This window comes from Pongo abelii, chromosome 19 (assembly GCF_028885655.2).
Source record: "Pongo abelii isolate AG06213 chromosome 19, NHGRI_mPonAbe1-v2.0_pri, whole genome shotgun sequence".
Classification (NCBI taxonomy): domain Eukaryota; kingdom Metazoa; phylum Chordata; class Mammalia; order Primates; family Hominidae; genus Pongo; species Pongo abelii.
The window spans coordinates 68,655,691-68,677,554 of NC_072004.2; the positions used below are offsets into that span (position 1 = coordinate 68,655,691).

General features: G+C 42.2%; 1 protein-coding gene across 11 annotated transcripts in view; it reads left to right on the forward strand.

Annotated features, from left to right (window-relative positions):
* SOCS7 (suppressor of cytokine signaling 7) overlaps nucleotides 1-21,864 on the forward strand; it is a 54,846-nt gene that overhangs the window by 18,305 nt on the left and 14,677 nt on the right. For 5 of the 11 annotated variants that reach the window (XR_008519593.2, XR_008519594.2, XM_054546498.2 and 2 more), the window contains one exon: nucleotides 8,149-8,277. Coding sequence is in view for 6 of the 11 variants with exons in the window: in XM_054546498.2 (XP_054402473.2) it covers nucleotides 8,149-8,277 (129 nt within the window). In the remaining 5 variants the exon portion in view is untranslated. Of the gene's footprint in view, nucleotides 1-6,294; nucleotides 6,418-8,148; nucleotides 8,278-8,455; nucleotides 8,600-21,864 lie in introns of all 11 variants that reach the window. The other 6 variants (XR_008519592.2, XM_054546499.2, XM_054546496.2 and 3 more) reach the window with 3 other exon arrangements.

The following is a 21,864-nucleotide window of genomic DNA, read 5'->3' on the forward strand; positions in this document are numbered from 1 at the left end:
TTGCCACATTGGCCAGGCTGGTCTCGAACTCCTAGCCTCACGTGATCTGCCTGCCTCGGCTTCCCAAAGTGCTGGGATGACACGCATGAGCCACCTCACCTGGCCACCAGTTACTTTTTGTTAAATGGATTTTGCTTCCTTGAATAAGTAGAATTTCTTTTTTTTGAGACGGGGTCTCATCCTGCTGCCCAGGTTGGAGTGTAGTGGTGAGATCATGCCTCATCGTAACCTCAACCTCCCAGGCTCAAGTGATCCTCCTATCTCAGCCTTGCTAGTAGGTGGGACTAGTGTGCATCACCATGCCCAGCTAATTTAAAAACATTTTTTTTAGTAGAGACAGGGTCTCACTATGTTGCCCAAGCTGGTCTTGAACTCCTGGACTGGAGTGATTCTACTGCCTTGGCCTCCTAAAGTGCTGGGATTATAGACATAAGCCACTGTGCCTCGCCTATAACTGGAATTTTTTTTTTGTTTGAGACGGAGTCTTGCTCCATCGCCCAGGCTAGAGTGCAATGGTGCGATCTCAGCTCAGTGTCAACCTCTGCCTTCCAGGTTCAAGCTATTCTCCTGCCTCAGCCTCCCAAGTTGCTGGGACTACAGGCACCCATCACCATGCCCAGCTAATTTTTGTATTTTTAGTAGAGACGGAGTTTCACCATATTGGCCAGGCTTGTCTCGAACTCCTGACCTTGTGATCCACCTGCCTCGGCCTCCCAAAGTGCTGGGATTACAGGCGTGAGCCACGGTGCCCAGCCTTATAACTGGAATTTTTAATGGAAACCTTGCGGGCCTTTCAGTTACCAGTTTGCAGTGGAGCATTTGTCTTTGTCTTTTTTAAGTGATACTGTAAGAGTAGGTAGAGAGACTCAAATCTGCAGTTCTCTTGACTGATTAGTATCCCTTTTTTGTGTTTTTTTGTTTGTTTGTTTTGTTTTGTTTTTTAAAGACGGGGTCTGGCTCTGTGCCCAGGTTGGAGGGCAGTGCCACGATCTCGGCTCACTGCAGTCTCCACCTCCTGAGTTCAAGCGATTCTCCTGCCTCAGCCTCCCGAGTAGCTGGGATTACAGATGGGTGCCTCCATGCCCAACTAATTTTTTTTTTTTGAGAAAGAGTCTCGCTTTGTTGTCCAGGCTGGAGTGCAGTAGCGCGATCTCAGCTCACCGCAAGCTCCGCCTTTTGGGTTCAGGCGATTCTCCTGCCTCAGCCTCCTGAGTAGTTCCTGGATGCGCGCCACCACGCCCGGCTAATTTTTGTATTTTTAGTAGAGACCGGGTTTCACCATGTTGGCCAGGTTGGCCTCGAACTCCTGACCTCAGGGGATCTGCCCACCTCAGCCTCCCAAAGTGTTGGGATTACTGGCGTGAACCACCATGCCCGGCCGGGACGGGTATTTTTCTGTGTTGTCCAGGTTGGTCTTGAACTCCTGAGCTCAAGTGATCTGCCCACCTCTGCCTCCCAAAGTGCTGGGATTACAGGTATGAGCCACTGTGCCTGGCCCTTTTGTGTTGTTTTTTTTTTTTTGTGGGTGATTCCTTTGGAATCTGGTGCTTCAGTTTTTTGAGTTTTCTGTTGTTTTTTTTTTAAGTCATAGGAGTTCAGATTCGCTTTTCCATTTGGGATTTTAAAGTTTGAGGTGGGATCTTTGTAATATGTTGGCGTGGGGTTTTAAAGTTAAAGAAGGGAAAGACTTAGATTTCTATTTTTTACACTCAACATGCACTTGAATGAATGAGACCCACAAAACTGCTGTTCCTGTCTTTCCTCGACTATTCCATATGGTCTCTAAGAAGTATATACAGTTGACCCTTGAACAACCTGGGTTTGAACTGCGCAGGTCTGCTTATACATGGATTTTAAAAAGTAAACATATTGGAAAATTTTTTGGAGATCTGTGACAATTTGTAAAATCTTACGGATAAACTGTAGCCTAGAAATATCAAAAAAATTAAAAAGGTATGTTATGAATGAATAAAATACATGTGGATATTAGTCTATTTTAACATTTGCTACCATAAAATGTATACAAATCTATTATAAAAAGTTAAAACTTTATCAGAACTTATGCACACAAACCGTACATGGCAGCATTCACTGTTGAGAGAAATGTAGACAAATATAAAGGTGCAGTATTAAATCATAACTGCATAAAATTACTGTTACATACTGGATGTACTACTGTAGTATTTCCAAGCCAACTCCCTGTTACTACTGTGGTGAGCTCAAGTGTTGCAAGTATCCGCTTAAAATGCTGTGTGACGCTAGTCATCACCATGTGAGTGTTTCTCTCTCCAGCTAATTGTGTATCACAGTAAAAATTGATCTCTCATGGTTCTTGTATAGTTTTCATTGTGTTTAGTGCAATACAGTAAACCTTGAGTAATACTATGGGACCCACTAGTGCCACTAGTGTTGCTGGAAGTTCTCCTAAGAGGCAGAGAAAAGTTAGAACGTTACAAGAAAAATTGCTCAGTTTGTACATAGTTTGAGGTTCACAGCTGTGGTTGTTCACCATTTCAAGATAAGTGAATTCAGCATAAGGACTGTTGTAATAAAAGAAAAAAGGCTGGGTGCGGTGGCTCACACCTGTAATCCCAGCACTTTGGGAGGCCGAGGCGGGCGGATCACATGAGGTCGGGAGTTTGAGACCAGCCTGACCAACATGGAGAAACCCCATCTCTACTAAAAATACAAAATTAGCCGTGTGGTGGCACATGCCTATAATCCCAGCTACTCAGGAGGCTGAGGCAGGAGAATCGATTGAACCTGGGAGGCAGAGGGTGTGGTGAGCCGAGATCGTGCCATTGCACTCCAGCCTGGGCAACAAGAGCAAAACTCTGTCTCAAAAAAAAAGAAAAGAAAAAGAAATTCATGAAGCCACCGTTGGAGCTTACATTTATTGTGAAATACTTTTTAATCTCATAGTGAAAATGCAGCTTTTATGTGGGTGCCAGATTGCTACTATAAGAAATGGATACCTTGGCCGAGTGCAGTGGCTCATGCTTGTAATCCCAGCACTTTGGGAGGCTAAATCAGGAGGATCACTTGAGGACAGGAGTTCAAGACCAGCCTGGGCAACGTAGTGAGATCTGCAAAAATATTTAAAAATTAGCTGGGCATGGTGCTGTCTGTGGTCCTGGCTACTCATGGGGCTGAAGTGATAGGATTGCTTGAGCCTGGGAGGTCAAGGCTGCAGTGAGCCATAGTTGCTGAACTGCACTCCAGCCTGGGTGACAGAGCAAGATTCTGTCTCAAAAAAGAAAAGAGAAGGCCGGGCATGGTGGCTCACGCCTGTAATCCCAGCACTTTGGGAGGCCGAGGCGGGCGGATCACGAGGTCAGGAGATCGAGACCATCCTGGCTAACACGATGAAACCCTGTCTCTACTAAAAAATAGAAAAAATTAGCTGGGCATGGTGGCGGGCATCTGTAGTCCCAGCTAGGGAGGCTGAGGCAGGAGAATGGCTTGAAGCTGGGAGGCAGAGCTTGCAGTGAGCCAAGTTCGTGCCACTGCTCTCCAGCCTGGGCGACAGAGCGAGACTCCGTCTTGAAAAAAAAAAAGAGAGAAAAGCAAAGCATACCTATAGATAAATATGATTTAATAAAAAGTAAAGTCGTTATATGACAACTTAAAGCAAGAGGAAAGTGAAAGAACTAGAGCTGGAGAAGTTAATGCCGGCAATGGATGGTTTGATAATTTTAGGACAGTTTGACTTGAAAAATGTCAAGATAACAGAAGACGTAGCTTCTACTGACCAAGAGGCAGCAGACAGGTTCCCAGACACCATGGGGAAAATCACTGAAGAGAAAGGATATCTGCCTGAACAGGTTTTTAATGAAGATGAAAGTGCCCTATTCTGGGGAAAAGAAAATGCCACAAAGGATATTTATTAGTAAGGAAGAGAAGTAAGAACCAGAATTTAAGGCAGGAAGGGGTAGGCTGACCCTCTGGTTTTGTGCAAATGCAATTGGGTTAATAATCAGGACTACCTTTATCTATAAAGCTACAGTCTTTTGGTTGTACAGCAAGAAGGCATGCACAATGAGAACCTTTTTTTCTGGATTGGTTTCATCAGTGCTTTGTCTCTGAAGTGAGGAAGTACCTTGCCAGTAAGGGACTGCCTTTAAAGCTCTTTTGATATTGGTCAATGCCCCTGGCCACCCAGAACCCCATCAGTTCAACACTGAAGGTGTCAGAGTGGTCTGCTTGCCCCCAGACGCAACGTCGCTAATTCAGCCTTTAGATCAGGTGGGTCATAAGGACCTTTAACACTCATTGCACTTGGTACTCTATGCAAAGGATTTTAAGTGCTGTGGAAGAAGACACCAATAGAACATCATGAATGTCTGGAAAGATTCCTCCATTGAAGATGCCATAGTTGGCCAGGTGGAGTGGCTCACACCTGTAATCCCAGCACTTTGAGAGGCCAAGGTGGGTGGATCACCTGAGGTCAGGAGTTTGAGGCCAGCCTGGCCAACATGGCGAAACCTTGTCTTTACTAAAAATACAAAAATTAGCCAGGCCTGGTGGCACGCGCCTATAATCCCAGCTACTCGGGAGGCTGAGGGAGGAGAATCGCTCGAATTTGGGAGGTGGAGGTTACCGTGAGCCAAGATTGCTTCACTGCACTCCAGCCTGGGCGACAGAGTGAGACTCTGTCTCAAAAAAAATGCCATAGTTGTTATAGAAGAAATTGTGGGCCAGGTGCAGTGGCTCATGCCTGTAATCCCAGCACTTTGGGAGGCCAAGGCGGGCAGATCACTTGAACCTGAAAGTTAGAGACCAGCCTGGGCAACATGGTGAAACCACATTTCCACAGAAGATACAAAAATTAGCTGGGCATTGTCGTGTGTACCTGTAGTCCCAGGTACTCAGGATGGTCAAGGCTGCAGTGAACCGTGATCATGCCACTGCACTCCAGCCTGGGCAACAGAGTGAGACCCTGTCTCAAAAGAAAAGAAAAAGTTGTGAAAGCCATCAAGCCCAAAACAATAAATTCCTGCTGAAGAAAACTGTGTCCAGAAATTGTATGTGACTTCATAGGATCTGTGACAGAGCCAATCAAGGAAATCATGAAAGAGATATGGCAGGAAAAAAAAGGTGAAGGGTGAAGGGTGAAGGATTTCAAGATAGGGATCTTAGAGAAATTCAAGAACTCACACATACCACATCAGAGGAATTAACTGAAGATGACTTGATGGAGATGAGTTCTTCTGAGTCAGTGCCAGATGACGAGGAAGAAGATGTAGAAGAAACAGTGCCAGAAAACATTGATGTCAGGCAATCTGGCAGAAGGGTTGAGGTTATTTGAGACTGCTTTTGAGTTATTTTAGACTTGGACCCTTCTATGATATGGGCACTAAAACCAAAGCAAATGGTAGAAGAAGAATTGGTACCATATAGAAACATTTTTAGAGAAATGAAAAAGCAAGCCTGAGTGTGGAGGCTCATGCCTGTAATCCCAGCACTTGGGAGGCCAAGGCAGGAGGATCACTTGAGGCCAGGAGTTCAAGACCAGCCTGGGCTGGTAGCTTCAGCTATGCAGGAGGCTAGGGCAGGAGGATCACTTAAACCCAGTAGTTTAAGGATGCAGTGAGCTGTGATCACGCCACTGCACTCTAGCCTGGGTGATAGAGTGAGACCCTGTTTCTAAAAATAGAAAAAGCAAAAAAAGTCAGACAAATTATAACATTTCCATGAATTTATACCACGTGTGCCTTCCTCTTCTGCCTCCCCTTCCACCTTCTCTACCTCTTCTACCTCTGCCACCCCTGAGACACCCCCTTCTTCCTCTTCCTCCTCAGTCTATTTGGTTTGAAAACAATGAGGATGAATACCTTTATGATGATCCACTTTATGATCACTTTATGATGATCCACTTCCATTTAATGAATAGTAAATATATTTTCTCTTATTTTCTTAATAGTATTTTCTTAATAGTATTCCTTTTTCTAGCTTAATTGTAAGAATACAGTATATAATACGTATCACATATAAAATATATGTTAATCAACTGTTTATATTATTGGTAAGGCTTTCAGTGAATAGTAGGTTGTTAGTAAAGTTTTGGGGGGAGTCAAATGGATTTTTATATGTGGATTTTTTATTTTGGTGGGGTTGAGGAGGATGTTGGGCCATTGGGATAGGGTTCATACCCCGCCCCCCCCACATTATTCAAGGGTCAGTGTACGTACGTAAGTTGGTCATTCCTCACTTAAAGGTCATTAATAGGTTCTTGGAAGCTGACTTTAAGCAAAATGACGTATAACAAAACCAATTTTTTTTTTTTTTTTTGAGACGAAGTTTCGCTCTTATTGCCCAGGCTGGAGTGCAATGGTGTGATCTCGGCTTACCGCAACCTCTACCTCCTGGGTTCAAGCAATTCTCCTGCCTCAGCCTCCCGAGTAGCTGGGATTACAGGCATGTACCACCACGCTCAGCTAATTTTGTATTTTTAATAGAGACGGGATTTATCTATGTTGGTCAGGCTGGAATAAAGACCAAACTTCTAAATAAAGACCAAAACACTTCCAATATTAAACAGTGAAATATATGTAAACTATACACACATGTAAGAAAGATTAATGAAAATAAGTTAGATAATCATTTACCCAAGTATTCCAGCTCAGGATCACAAGTGGCTGGAGCCTATCCTGGCAGTTCAGGATGCAAGGCAGAACAACCCTGGACAGAACACCATTCCATCGGGGTGCGTATACCCACACACCCACACTCAGACTGGCACAGCTTAGCATGCCATTTCACCTACACGCACATCTCTGGGATATGGGAGGAAACCAGCATACCCAGAGAAAACCTGTGCAGTTGTGCAAACTCCACACAGACAGTGGTCCTGGCCGGAAATCAATTTTTTTTTCTTATCAACGTTACAAGGAAACAAGCATGGTGGCTCACGTTTGTAATCCCAGCACTTAGGGAGGCCGAGGCGAGTGGATCACTTGAGGTCAGGAGTTCGAGGCCAGCCTCACCAACGTGGTGAAACCCTGTCTCTACTAAAAATACAAAAATTAGCCAGGCGTGGTGGCAGGTGCCTGTAATCCCAGCTACTCAGGAGTCTGAGGCGGGAGAATCACTTGAACCCAGCAAGTGGAGGTTGCAGTGAGCCAAGATCATGCCACTACACTCCAGCCTGGGTGCCAGAGCAAGACCCTGTCTCAAAAAAAAAAAAAAAGTTGTAACAACACTGAACAAAATGTTATTCAAAGACCTGCTTATATTTGTACACAGTCATACACTGTTTAGCAACATTTTGGTCAATGATAGACTACATATAGACAGTCCCATAAGATTATATTACTGTATTTTTACTGTACTTTTTCTATGTTTAAATATGTTTAGGTACATGAATACTTACCATTGTTTAGAGTTGCCTCCAGTATTCAGCACAGTAACATGCTATACAGGTCTGTAGCCTAGGAGCAATAGGCTGTACCACATAGCCTAGGTATGTAGTAGGCTACATCATCTAGGTTTGGATAAGTACACTCTGATGTTCGCCTAATGATGCATTTCTCTGAACATATTTCTGTCATTAAGTAATGCATGACTGTACCTTTACTTAATATACATAATAAGTACATCTGTATAGAGAGAGGAAGTCTGTGATTTAAAGATTAATGTTCATACTCAATGAAAAATTTTATATCATTTTTTCTGATTTGAAATTATTAAAGGTTGAGTATCCCTAATCTGAAATCCAAAATGCTTAAAAATCTGAAACTTTTTGCACACTGACATGATGCTCAAAGGAAATGCTCATTGGAGCATTTTGGATTTCAGAGTTTTGGATTAGGAATGTTCAACTGGTAAGTATAATGCAAATATTCCAAAAATATGAAAAAATCCAAAATCTGAAACACTTCTGGTCTCAAGCATTTCGGATAAGGAGTACTTAGCTTGTATGTACTTAACAAAAACCTTGTAAGACCTAATTTATGTCTTACAAAAGGCAACATCTTTTTACAGTTAACTGTGAGATAAGGAGGAACAGGTAGCTTCAGAGACCTCTGAGCCAGCTTGCCCCCAAACTGCCCTCCCAAAAGTGAGAATCATTGTTAAAATATTCAAACCAGCCTCTCATGTCTTCTGAAGTAAGTTTTAAAATTTTTACTTCTTAATTTTCCATGGCAGGAACCTTCAGCCTGTGGTGTCATCCCAAGTTTGAGGACCGCTGTCAATCTGTTGTAGAGTTTATTAAGAGAGCCATTATGCACTCCAAGAATGGAAAGTTTCTCTATTTCTTAAGATCCAGGGTTCCAGGTAAGGCTGTACTTCTGTTAATTATTTAACTTATGTTGGGTATGATCCAGTTTAGTGTCAAAAAACACCATCCCCACAAAAGGCCACGGTTAAGCTTTTTTTCCCTGGCTGTTGTAGCCACCACTCCTCTTACAGAGTCCCGTGGTTAATCCCCTGCCTTTGTACATTAATCTCTCAGCATACTGAGGAGGAATCTTTGCTTCTCTGACCACGTGAATGAGAAAACTGCTTCCACCTCTGATGTCCAGGCATCATGTGAACATTTGACATTTGGAGGTATCCCTGATCTAGGCATCTCAACATTTATAAGTGAAGCAGAAAGGTGAGAGCTCTCAGGTCCTACCCATAGGAACGGGGAAGGTAGGAGAATGTTTACCAGAAAGGAAGGGGCGAGTGTCAGTGGGGCTCAGTATGGCTAGGCGTGGTGGCTGATGCCTGTAATCCCAGCACTTTGAGAGGCCGAGGTGGGAGGATTGCTTGAGCCCAGGAATTTGAGACCCTATCTCTTAAAAAAATAAAAAATTAGCCAGGCATAGTGGTACATGCCTATAGTTCCAGCTAGTTGGGAGGCTGAGGTGGGAGGATCACTTGAGCCCAGGAGGTCGAGGCTTCAGTGAGCCGTGATCGTGCCACTGCACCCTAGTCTGGGTGATAGAGCAAAACCCTGTCTCCCCCAAAAAAGAAAAAGTAAGGGCCAAATCCAGTTGCACATTGCACTCTGTTAGGAAGTATCTGCTGTGGGTTTGTCCATGTTGTACTAAACTTGCTGCCGAATAGTAAATACTTTGTTTTGTATCTTGTCATCCCTACCATTGATGAATATAAGACCTCTCTCCATTTGGGAGCACTGGGCAGTTGCTATCCTTGCTGGTGTGATTGTATAGTCTTCCTGCCCACTAAGTTAGGGAGGTGTCTGTATAATCTGTGGAGGGCTAGAGGGGATTGTTTGGAGCAATCTGCCTTTATAGTGTTGGGTAAGACAAAATGACAAGGACATTAATATGAGGAACTTGTAAGATACAAACAACTTAAGCCAGGCATGGTGGCTCACACTGTAATAATCCCAGTACTTTAGGAGGCTGAGACAGGCAGATTGCTCAAGTCCAGGAGTTCAAGACCAGGCTGGGCAACATGGTGAAACCATGTCTCTACAAAATACACAAAAATTAGCCAAGTGTGATGCCAGGCGTCTGTAGTCCCAGCTACTTGGGAGGCTGAGGTGGGAGGATCACTTGAGGAGGCAGAGGCTGCAATGAGCCAAGATTACGTCACTGCACTCCAGCCTGGGTGACACAGCAAGACCCTGTCTAAAAAAAAAAAAAAACAAAAAACAAAAAACAACAAAAAAAAAACAAGGCAGGGGGTGGTGGCTCACACCTGTAATTCCAGCACTTTGGGAGGCTGAGGCGGGCAGATCACCTGAGGTCAGGAGTTCGAGACAGCCTGGCAACATAGTGAAACCCCGTCTGTACTAAAAATACAAAAATTAGCCAGGTGTGGTGGCAGGTGCCTGTAATCCCAACTACTCAGGAGGCTGAGGCAGGAGAATTGCTTGAACCTAGGAAGCGGAGGTTGCAGTGAGCTGAGATTGCACCATTGCACTCCAGCCTGGGCAACAGAGCCAGACTCTTTCAAAAAAACAAAAACAACAAAAAAGAAACAACTTAAAATGAGAACTTCATGCTTTCCCAGTGAATCAAATTAAGATTCTTGAACAGAACGCCTAGAAATTGCTCTAAACTGTAGGAGCTCAGGGGAGCCTCAGGCAGAAGACTAGGAACAGGATTGAGCCAGGTGACAGGAATGTTTCTTGTAATCTTGGTGATTTAAATAAGGCATGACAGGGTGTGAACTGTATTAATTCTCACTTCGTTTAGTTTTGCCTCAGTGCTGTAAACACAGTTGGGTCTTGTGCAGTTGACTTGCTTAAAGGGAAAAGTTAGATTCCTTCCTTATAGCAGTTGACTCTGCTTAGCAGTTTTTAAAGTTTATGGCTTTTTGGGGGGTTTTTATTTAACAAACATTTATTTTGTAACTTAATTATCAAAAATAAGCTACCTTTATGCCTTCAGAGAAGTCATAGTCTCAAAGAGGGGACAGGAAGGAAGACAAAGGTAAGAGCACATGTTCAAGTCAGTATAAAGCATGTGGCGGTGACCAGCAAGAGTAGGGTAGTCAGCTCTGCCTGTGGGCAAGCCCGGGAAATCTCAAAGAAGATTCTGGACTCTGGAACATCACTCTATTTGTAGAATATTGAGAAACTTCGTGGAATATTGGACTCCTCAGATACAGCTTATTTCATTCTACAAATGTACCCTGTCTGCAGATATTTTAACCAAGATTGTTAGCATTGTATTAAGGGCTAGAGTGTGTAGTGTTTGCCACTGTTAATATTGAGTGCCTGTTAGATGCCAGGTGCTTGGCCAGGTTCTTTATTTAAATATATTGACATTTTTACAACAACTTCAAAGTTAGGTAATATAGATCAATCTATTAAAATAATATGGCTAGGCTCGGTGGCTTATGCCTGTAATCCCAGCACTTTGGGAGTCCGAGGTGGGTGGATCACCTGAGGTCAGGAGTTTGAGACCAGCTTGACCAACATGGTGAAACCTCGCCTCTACTAAAAATACAAAATTAGCCAAGTGTGGTGGCGCATGTCTGTAATCCTAGCTACTCTGGAGGCTGAGGCAGGAGAATTGCTTAAAACCCAGGAGGCTGAGGTTGCAGTGAGCTGAGATTGTGCCACTACACTCTAGCCTGGGCCCCCAAGCAAGACTCTGTCTCAAAAAATAGTAATAGTAATAATAATAATGATAATAATGTGTCCAACATGGTGAAACCACACCTCTACTAAAAATACAAAAATTAGCCAGGCATGGTGGTGGGCACCTGTAGTCCCAGCTACTTGGGAGGCTGAGGCAGGAGAATCACTTGAACCTGGGAGATGGAGATTGCAGTGAGCCAAGATTAAGCCACTGCACTTCAGCCTGAGCGACAGAGGGAGACTCTGTCTCCAAAAAATAAAAATAAAATAAATTTAAAAATAAAATAATATATAAGACTTCATTTTGCCAGTGAGGAAACTGAGGCTGAAGCTCAAAAGTTAAGTTACTTACTCTAAAGGTAACTCAGTTGATCAGTGCTGAAGCCAGAATTCAAACCTGGGCTCGAATACAAATCCTTGGCTTTATTTCCCACTGGTCTGTTATTGGAAGAGGTAGTAGTAATCAGATTGAAAGTTTGCTGGCATTTGTGGAAACTACCTAAAGAAGGTAGAACCATGTTTATTGGGGGCAGGAGGGTGCAAATGCTCCAGTTGAATATCTGTGTATACTTAAAATTGTAATCAAGTTGAGAGGGCAAAGCAGAGCTATTGCCCCTCGACCCTAAGTGACCTCTCTTTGAAGGATAGGGCCAAAGAAGACAAAGCCTTTACCACTGTTTGCTGCCCTCTTTTGCTTATCATAAAGAGGAAGGCATTATATAAGCTTGACTTTATTAGAGGAGAGGATTAGGGTGAGGAAGAGGTAGGTATTAGCATTTAGGTTGAGCTCTGTCAGTCTGCGTCAGGGATTTTAACTTGATCGATTCAGAAAGGGGCCTGTGTGTTCAGACTTTGGAATGATGAAAACTGAACACCTACAAGGAGCCAGGTGTTATTCCATTTAACCAAGTGTTACCCTTTGAGGGGATAATACGGTCTCCTTTTTTTTTTTTTCTTTTTGAAAAAGCGAAAGAAACTGAGGTCCAGTGAGTTGCAGAACCAGGATGAGATCTCAGGTTTTTCTGGCTCAGATCCCAGAGCTGGATGCAGTAGGAGGGTGTTAAGACTGGTGTCAGGCTTGGCGCGGTGGCTCACGCCTGTAATCCCAGCACTTTGGGAGGCCAAGGTGGGCGGATTGCCTGAGCTCAGGAGTTCAAGACCACCCTGGGCAATATGGTGAAACCCCATCTCTACTAAAATACAAAAAATTAGTTGGGCATGGTGGCGCGCACCTGTAGTCCTAGCTACTTAGGAGGCTGAGGCATGAGAATTGCTTGAGCCCCGGAATTGGAGATTGCACTGAGCCAAGTCATACCACTGCACTCCAGAGACTCTGTCTCAAAAAAAAAAAAAAAAAAAAAAAAAAACTAAAAAAACTAAACCCCTAACACCAGACAGCAGTGAGAGTGTGACTGATTTCACACAAAACCTCTGATCCTATTAGAGCCAGGCTAAAAGCAAACATACCCTTTTTAATTGAGAGAATCTTCATCTGTAAAGTTCATGAAGAAAAAAATATCTTTAAAAAATCATGCTTTGATCAGACTTGATGGCTCACATCTGTAATCCCAGCACTTTGGGAGGTAGAGGTGGAAGGATTGTTTGAGCCCAGGAGTTCTAGACTAGCCTGGATAATGTAGAGAGAGAGACCTCATCTCTACAAAAACAAAACAAAACAAAAAAGCCTAGCCACACGTGGTGGTGTGTGCCTTTGGTCCCAGCTGCTTGGGAGGCTGAGGTAGGAGGATCTCTTAGGCCGGGTAGGTCAAGGCTGCAGTAAGCTGTGATTGCACCACTGCACTCCAGCCTGAGTAACAGAGTGAGACCCTATCTCAAAAAAAGAAAAAAAAAAACCACGCTTTGAATTGGACAGCTCATTTTTGTTTGTTTGTTTCAAGATGGAGTCTACCCCAGTCACCCAGGCTGGAGTGCAATGGCACGATCTCGGCTCACTGCAACCTCCTCCGCCTCCCGAGTTCAAATGATTCTCCTTCCTCAGCCTCCCGAGTAGCTGGGATTACAGGCGCCCACCACCACGCCCAGCTAATTTTTGTATTTTTAGTAGAGACAGGGTTTCACCATGTTGGCCAGGCTGCTCTTAAACTCTTGACCTCATGGTCCACCTGCCTCGACCTCCCAAAGTGCTGAGATTACAGGCGTGAGCCACCACGCTCGGCCGAATTGGACAGCTCTTTAAGGAAACTGGTTACTTCCTCTTTTGTAACCCTTGTTAAGTTTATAATTACTTGTTCAGTGACATGTCTTCCTTCCCTGTTTACCAGGGTTTCTCAGCTCAGCATTATGGACATTTTAGGCTGGACAGTTTTTTGTTGTGGGGTCTGTCCCGTGTATTGGAGGAAGCCCTAGCTTTTGCCCACTAGATACCAGGAGCACTCACCCCCACCCCAAGCTGTGACAATCACATTATGTCTCCATATGTCCCTGGGGGCCAAAATCATCCCCAGTTGGAGTTGGGAACCATTGTTATATACCATAGGGGTTAAAAAGTACAGGTTCTGGATCCAGAGCACCGAGTGCTACCCCAGGTCCTGCCAGTTACTAGCTCTGTGATCTTAGGCATGAACTGAACCTCTCTTGCCTCAGTTTCCTCAACAGTAAAATGGGGATGATTATAGTACCTCACTTATAGGGTTGTTTTGAGGAATGCAAGAGTTAACTCACGTAAAATATTTAAGACAATGCCTGACACAGAGTAAGCACTCAACAGATGTTACTTTTCTCAGTGCTCTCTAAGATGTAGGTGCATAGGAAGTGTTTAAGGTGGTATCTCTGGTGTTCTCCTGGCCCTATAAAGGTGGTACCCAAGATAATATGTGTTGAATGATACTCTGGGTGGCCCCTCAGATATCCTTGTGATATCCTTTGAGATGCCCTTTGTCGTTATTTTATCTTACCTGTCTGATTGCCAGGTCATCCAGAGCAAGAACTGTCCTTTCTTAGCTCTATATTATTTTGAGATGAAGTCTCGCTTTGTTACACCCAGGATGGAGTGCAGTGGTGCAATCTCGGCTCACCGCAACCTCTGCCTCCTGGGTTCAAGCAATTCTTCTGAGTAGCTGGGATTATAGGCGCCCACCATCACGCCCAGCTAAATTTTTGTATTTTTTAGAGACGGGCTTTTGCCATGTTGGTCAGGCTGGTCTCGAGCTCCTGACCTTAGGTGATCCACCCACCTCGGCCTCCCAAAGTGCTGGGATTACAGGGGTGAGCCACCACGCCCAGCCTGCTCTATATTATTTTGTATATTTAGAACACTCAAACATTTGCTGATGAGATATTAGACATACTCAGAAGAGATTATTTCACTTATGCTTGAGAAAGAAGCCAGGAGTCCTTTCCTGGGGATTTGTGACCAGTGTCTCTGAGCATCTCCCCAGTAAGCGGTTCGTCCTTATTTTATAGGTACAGAGTCATGCCACTGATTGGGCTCCCCTCCTTGCTCTGGCTGCATGACCCCCTCTAGCAACACTGTAAGACTCCCTTGAGTATATTTGCAAACTAGACTTATTCCTGGCTTATTACCTTCTTTATGTTTATTTGTTTGGTGTGCAAAATGGTGTAATAAACCCTGTGTATCCATCACCCAGCGCCAGCAACCATCAGCCCCTGGCCACTCCTGCCCTGTTTGTATACCTATCCACTTCTTCATTGCATATTAGTGTTTAGTGTTTAAATATACTTTTGTTTTGTTTTGTTTTGAGACAGGGTCTCACTCTGTCACTCAGGCTGGAGTACAGTAGTGCAATCATGCCTTGACCTCCCAGGCTCAAGTGATCCTCCCACCTCAGCCTCCCGAGTAGCTAGGACTACAGGCATGGGCCACCATGCTTGGCTAATTTTTCAATTTTTTTGTTGAGGCAAGGTGTTTCCATGTTGCGCAGGCTGGTCATGAACTCCTGGGCTCAAGTGATTTTCCCTTCTTAGCCTCCCAAAGTGTTGAGATTACAGGTGTGAACCACCATGCCCAGCTTCTTTTTTTTTTCTTTGAGTTGGAGTCTCCCTCTGTCACCCAGGCTGGAGTGCAGTGGTGCGATCTCGGCTCACTGCCACCATCCACGTCCCGGGTTCAAGTGATTCTCCTGCCTCAGCCTCCTGAGTAGCTGGGATTACAGGCACACACCACCACGCCTGGCTAATTTTTTTATTTTTAGTAGAGACAGGGTTTTACCATGTTGGTCAGGCTTGTCTTGAACTCCTGACTTTGTGATCCACTCGCCTCAGCCTCCCAAAGTGCTGGGATTACAGGCATGAGCCACTGCACCCAGCTCTTTTTTCTTTTTTTTTTTTTTTTTTTTGATGGAGTTTTGCTCTTACTGTCCAGGCTAGAGTGCAGTGACGCAATCTCAGCTCACTGCAACCTCCGCCTTCCGGTTTTGAGCAATTCTCCTGCCTCAGCCTCCCAAGTCGCTGGGATTACAGGCACCCGCCACCACGCCCAGCTAATTTTTTTTGTATTTTTAGTAGAGACGGGGTTTCATCATGTTGGTCAGGTTGGTCTTGAACTGCTGACCTCGTGATCCACCCGCCTCGGCCTCCCAAAGTGCTGGGATTACAGGTGTGAGCCACCATGCCCAGCAGCACTTCTTTTTTAATTTGTAGTTTTCTTCCTCCATTTCTTTCTTTTTCCCTTTTTTTCTTGCAATTTATACATTTAAAATATTGTTCTGTCTGGAGTTTACCTATTGCTTCTCCATGGCGTTGTTTAATATGTTCCTCTGTCCTTTGAATTTCCTGTAAAATGGTAATTGAATCCAAAGGCTTACCCAGTTTGGATTCGTTGGGGAGGGGGAGCAGCATGACAGCATTACTTCATCTGAATTTCTTTTCTTTCTTCTTTTTTTAAATAAAATAGAAAACCACAAAAATCATATGCATGGTTTCATATTATTATAAGGTGAACCCCACTCAGGCAAAGGAACCAAAACTTTTCCAGCCACTCCAGAAATCCTTCCGTGTGCCCCATACTAATCTCTACACCTGTCTTTATAATAATCACTTCCTTTCATTTTTCCATGAATGCTTTTATCACCCCAGTGTGTATCCCTGAGCCCTATAGTTTGATATTGCTCATTTAAAAAAAATTTCATGTCTTTTAAATCTCTTAATCTGTGGATTTTTCTTTCATTTCCTTACAATTATTGAATAATTGGGCTGTTTGACCTGGAAAATTTCCTTGGATTTTACTAATTACATACTCTTGTTGGAGTTCAGCATGTTGTCCTGTCTTCTGTATTTCTTACAAATTAGCAGGAGTCTGATTCAAACTCAGGCTTGGCTGAACATATAATAGTAGCTCATGCCTAAAATCCCAGCACTTTGGGAGGTGAGGCAGGAGGATCGCTTAAACCCAGGAGTTCAAGACCTGCCTGGGCAGCATGGTAAGACCCTGTCTCTACCAAAAAAATAAATTAAAAACTAGCTGAGGCCAGGCACGGTGGCTTAGGCCTGTAATCCCAGCACTTCGGGAGGCCAAGGCAGGTGGATCACCTGAGGTCAAGAGTTTGAGACCAGCCTGGCCAACATGGGGAAACCCTGTCTCACTAAAAATATAAAAATTAGTCAGGCATGGTGGCCCAGACCTGTAATTCCAGCTACTTGGGAGGCTGAGGCAGGAGAATTGCCTGAACCCAGGGGGTGGAGGTTGCAATGAGCCAAGATTGCGCCACTGCACTCCAGCCTGGGCAAAAGAGGGAGGCTGTGTCTCAAAAAAAAAAAAAAAAAAAAAAAAAAGCCAGGTGGCCGAGTCAGGGTAATCGCTTGAGTCTGTGATGTCAAGGCCACAGTGAGCTGTGTTCATGCCACTGCACTCCAGCCTGGGTGACAGAGTGAGACTGTATCTCAAAAACAAACAAAAAAACTGAGGCTTGATCCTTTTGGCAAGATTATATAGGTAGTATTTGGCATGCCCACAGGAAACACATGATGTCTGGTTGTATCTCTTTTTGTGATCTTAGCAGCTGTTCATTGGGAGTTGCAAAATGATGATACTCTAATTTTATCACTTTTTATTTATTAGATGGAATAGTTTTATAGAGACATTTCTCCTCATCTATTATTTACCAAATTCATATAGAAAAAGCAGGATAAATGCTTGATTCTTTTTCTTTATTTACTAATTTTCAAGATAATGAATTGGTTCCCTATCATCCTTTGAAGGTGACCATTTAAAAAATATAATTAATGGCCGGGCGCAGTGGCTTACGCCTGCAATCCCAGCACTTTGGGAGGCTGAGGTGGGCGGATCATGAGGTCAGGAGATCGAGACCATCCTGGCTAACACGGTGAAACCCCGTCTCTACTAAAAAATAGAAAAAATTAACCGGGCATGGTGGTGGGCACCTATAGTCGCAGCTATTCGGGTGGCTGAGGCAGGAGAATGGTGTGAATCCGGGAGGCGGAGCTTGCAGTGAGCTATCGCGCCACTGCATTTCAGCCTGGGCGACAGAGCGAGACTCCATCTCAAAAAATAATAATTATATATAATATAAATCATATATATAATATATATAAATTATATATTATATATAATTTATATAATTCATATATTATATATAATTTATATAATTTATATATTGTATATAATGTATACATATAATTTATATATTATATATAATGTATACATATAATTTATATAATTTGTATATAATATATATAATTTATACATATAATATATATAATTTATATATAACATATTAATCGTATAGTATATGATTAATCATGTATATGATTAATATATAATCGTATAATATATGATTAATTCAGCCAGGTGCAGTGACTCACACCTGTAATCCCAGCATTTTGGGAGGCCGAGGCAGTTGGATCACCTGAGGTCAGGAGTTAAACACCAGCCTGGCCAACATGGCAAAGCCCCATCCTCTACTAAAAATAGAAAAAATTAGCCGGGCGTGGTGGCGGACACCTGTAATCCCAGCTACTTGGGAGGCTAGTGCAGGAGAATCACTTGAACCTGGGAAGCAGAGGTTGCAGTGAGCCGAGATCGCCCCACTGCACTCCAGCCTGGGCAACAAAGAGAGACTCTGTCTCAAAAAAATATATATATATACACAATATGTAGTGTGTATATATATATATATATACACACACAATATGTAGTATATATATATATATATATACACAATATGTAGTGTATATATATATATATACACAATATGTAGTATATATATGTACACACACTATATATATTATATATACAATATATATACACAATATATAGTACATATATTATATACGATATATAGTATATTATATATACAATATATAGTATGTATATACAATATATAGTATGTTATATATATTATATATACTATATATAGTATATATATATATATATATATATATATAGTATATAGTATATATTATATATTATAGTACATATATATAGTATATATATATAGTATATATTATATGTACAATATATATACTATATATATATACATATATATAGTATATATTATATGTACAATATATGGTATATTATATGTACAATATATAGTATATGTGCAATATATAGTATACTATATGTACAATATATAGTATATTATATATACAATATATAGTATATATACAATATACTATATATTTATACTATATATTGTGTATATTATATATGCTATATGTTATATATATTTTTATATATTTATATTATACACATTATATATATACTATATATTATATACATATAAAATTCATGGAATTAAACATACTTAATGGCTTTCTTTTTTTTTTTTTTTTGAGACAGAGTCTTGCTCTGTCACCCAGGCTAGAGTGCAGTGGTACGATCTTGGCTCACTGCAACCTCCAACTCCCAGGTTCAAGTGATTCTTCTGCCCCAGCCTCCCATGTAGCTGGGATTACAAGCACGTGCTACTACGCCTGGCTAATTTTTTTGTATTTTTAGTAGAGACGGGATTTCGCCATGTTGGCCAGGCTGGTTTCGAACTCCTGACCTCAGGTGATCCAACTGCCTTGGCCTCCCAAAGTGCTAGGATTATAGGCATAGGCGTGAACCACCATGCCTGGCCCACTTAATGGCTTTTAATTCATTACAGTTATAATTATTGAAGCTCGTATTGTCTCACCTTTGACCAGCAGAAGGCTCTTCATGTTGGGGTATTTCTTTTTCCCTCTCTCCCTCCCTTCCTTCCTTGCTTTTATCTAACAGCTTTATTGAGATATAATTCACATAACATGAAATTCACCCATTTAAAATGTGTGATTCAAGGCCAAGGAAGGTAGATTGCTTGAGCCTAGGGGTTCAAGTCCAGCCTGGGCAACATGGCACGAAACCCCATCTTGATAAAAAAAAAAAATACAAAAATTAGCTAGGAGCGGTGGTGAGCACGTGTAGTCCCAGCTACTCAGGAGGCTGAGGCAGGAGAATTGCCTGAACCCAGGAGGCAGAGGTTGCAGTAAGCTGAGATCACGCCACTGTACTTCATCCTGGGTGACAGAACAAGACTGTGTCTCAAGAAAAAAAAAATACTGTGCAATTCAGTATTTTTCAGCAATTTTAGTGTATTCACAGAGTTGTACAACAATCACCACAATCAATTTTAGAATGTTTTCATCACACCAAAATGAAAACCTCAGACTATTAGCAGTTACTCCGTATTCCCTCTGCTTCCTGGCCCCTACCAACCACTAATCTGTTTTCCGTTTCTGTGGATTTGACTGTTTGGTACATTTCACATAAATGGAATCATATAATATTTTTATGTCTTGTTTCTTTTACTTAGCATAATGTTTTCAAAGTTCACCAGTGTTGTAGCATCTGTCAGCACTGCATTCCTTTTTATGACTGAATAACATTCCACTCTGGATGTACCACATTTTGTTTCTCCATTCTTTAGGTTGTTTCCAGTTTTTGGCTATTATGAAATAACTAATGCTTCTTTGAACATTCATGTACAGCTGTTTATGTGAATATCTTTTCAATTCTCTTAGATATATTCCTAGGCGTGAAATTGCTGGGTCATATGGTAATCCCATGTTTAACCCCATGCCAGACTCCCAAAACAGTTGCACCCAAGACTTTGTTATTGTCTGTCTTTTTGAATATAGCCATCCTAGTGAGTATGAAGTGGTATCTCATTGTGGTTTTGATTTGCATTTCCCTAATGACTAATGATGTTAACATCTTTTCATCTGCTTATTGGCTATTGTATCTCTATTCACAACCTTTGCTCATTTTTGTAATTGAGCTATTTGTCTTCTTATTGAGTTATGAGTTCTTTACATGCTGGGCATGGTGCCTATAAGCCCAGTACTTAGGGAGGCCAGGGCAGGAGGATTGCTTGAGCCCAGGAGCTCAAGACCTGCCTGGGCAATACAGGGAGACACTGTCTCTACAAAAAATTTAAAAATTAGCCCAGTGTGGTGGTGCACGTCTGTAGTCCTAGCTACTTGGAAGACTGAGATGGGAGGATTGCTTGAGTCCAGGAGGTGGAGGTTGCAGTGAACCGAGATCACGCCACTGCACTCCATCTTTTATTTTATCTCAAAAAATAAAGTTCTTTATATATTCTGGATACAAGTCCCTTGTCAGATATAACTTACAAATATTTTCTCCCATTCTGTGGGTTGTCTTTTTACTTTCTTGATGGTATTCTTTGAAGCATGAAGGATTTTGATGAGTTCCTATTCCAACTTTTTTTTTTTTTTTTTTTTTGCTTGTTATGTTTAGAAAAGTTTGCCTAACCAAAGGTGTTGGAGGTTAATACCTATATTTTCTTCTAGGAGACTTAAACTTTTAGCTTTTACATTAGGTCTACTATCCATTTTGTGTTAATTTTTGTTTTTTAATTTTTTTGTTTGGTGTGTGTATATATATATGTACATATATATATAGAGAGAGAGAGAGAGAGAGTGAGAGAGAGAGAGACAGAGTCTCTCTCTGTCACCCAGGCTGGAGTGCAGTGGCACAATCTTGGCTCACCGCAACCTCCGCCTCCTGGCCTTAAGTGATCCTCCCACCTCAGCCTCTCAAAGTGCTGGGATTACAGGTGTGAGCCACTGTACCCAGCCTTGAATTTTTGTGTATGGCATGAGAAAGGAGTCCAACTTTATTCTTTTTCATGTGAATATTCAGTTGTTCTAGTGCCATTTGTTGAAAAGATACTCTTTCCCCATTGAATTGTCTTGGCATCCTTGTTGAAATCAGTTGATTGTAACAGTGAAGGTTAATTTCCAGACTCAGTTCTATTCCATTGAGTTGTATGTCCATCCTTATGCCATTGCTGTCTTGATTCCTATAGTTTTGTAGTACTTTTTGAGATGGAAAAGTGTGAGTCTTCCAACTTTGTGGTTTTTCAAGCTGGTTTTGACTATTTTGGGTCTCTTGCATTTCCATATGAATTTTAGGATCAGATTGTCAATTTCTGCAAAGAAGCCTACTGAGATTTTAATACCCCCGTGTTGGCAAGAGTGTGGAGTTGAGTCTGTACATCAATTTGGGGAGGGAGTATTGGCATGTCAACAATATTATGTCTTCTGATCCATGGACATAGGCTGTCTTTCTGCTTATTTAGGTCTTTTTTAAAACTCTTTGAACAATGTTTTATATTTTTTCTTTTGTTTATTGTTTGTTTTCCTTCCTTCCTTCTTCCTTCTCTTTCTTTCTGTCTTTCTTTTTTTTTTTTTTGTCCCACTGTCACCTAGTCTGGAGTGCAGTGGTGCCATCATGGTTCACTAACTACAATCTCCACCTCCCTGGCCCAGTGTGTCCTCCACTTCAGCCTCCTGTGTAGCTGGGACTATAGGCACACACAACCATGCCCAGA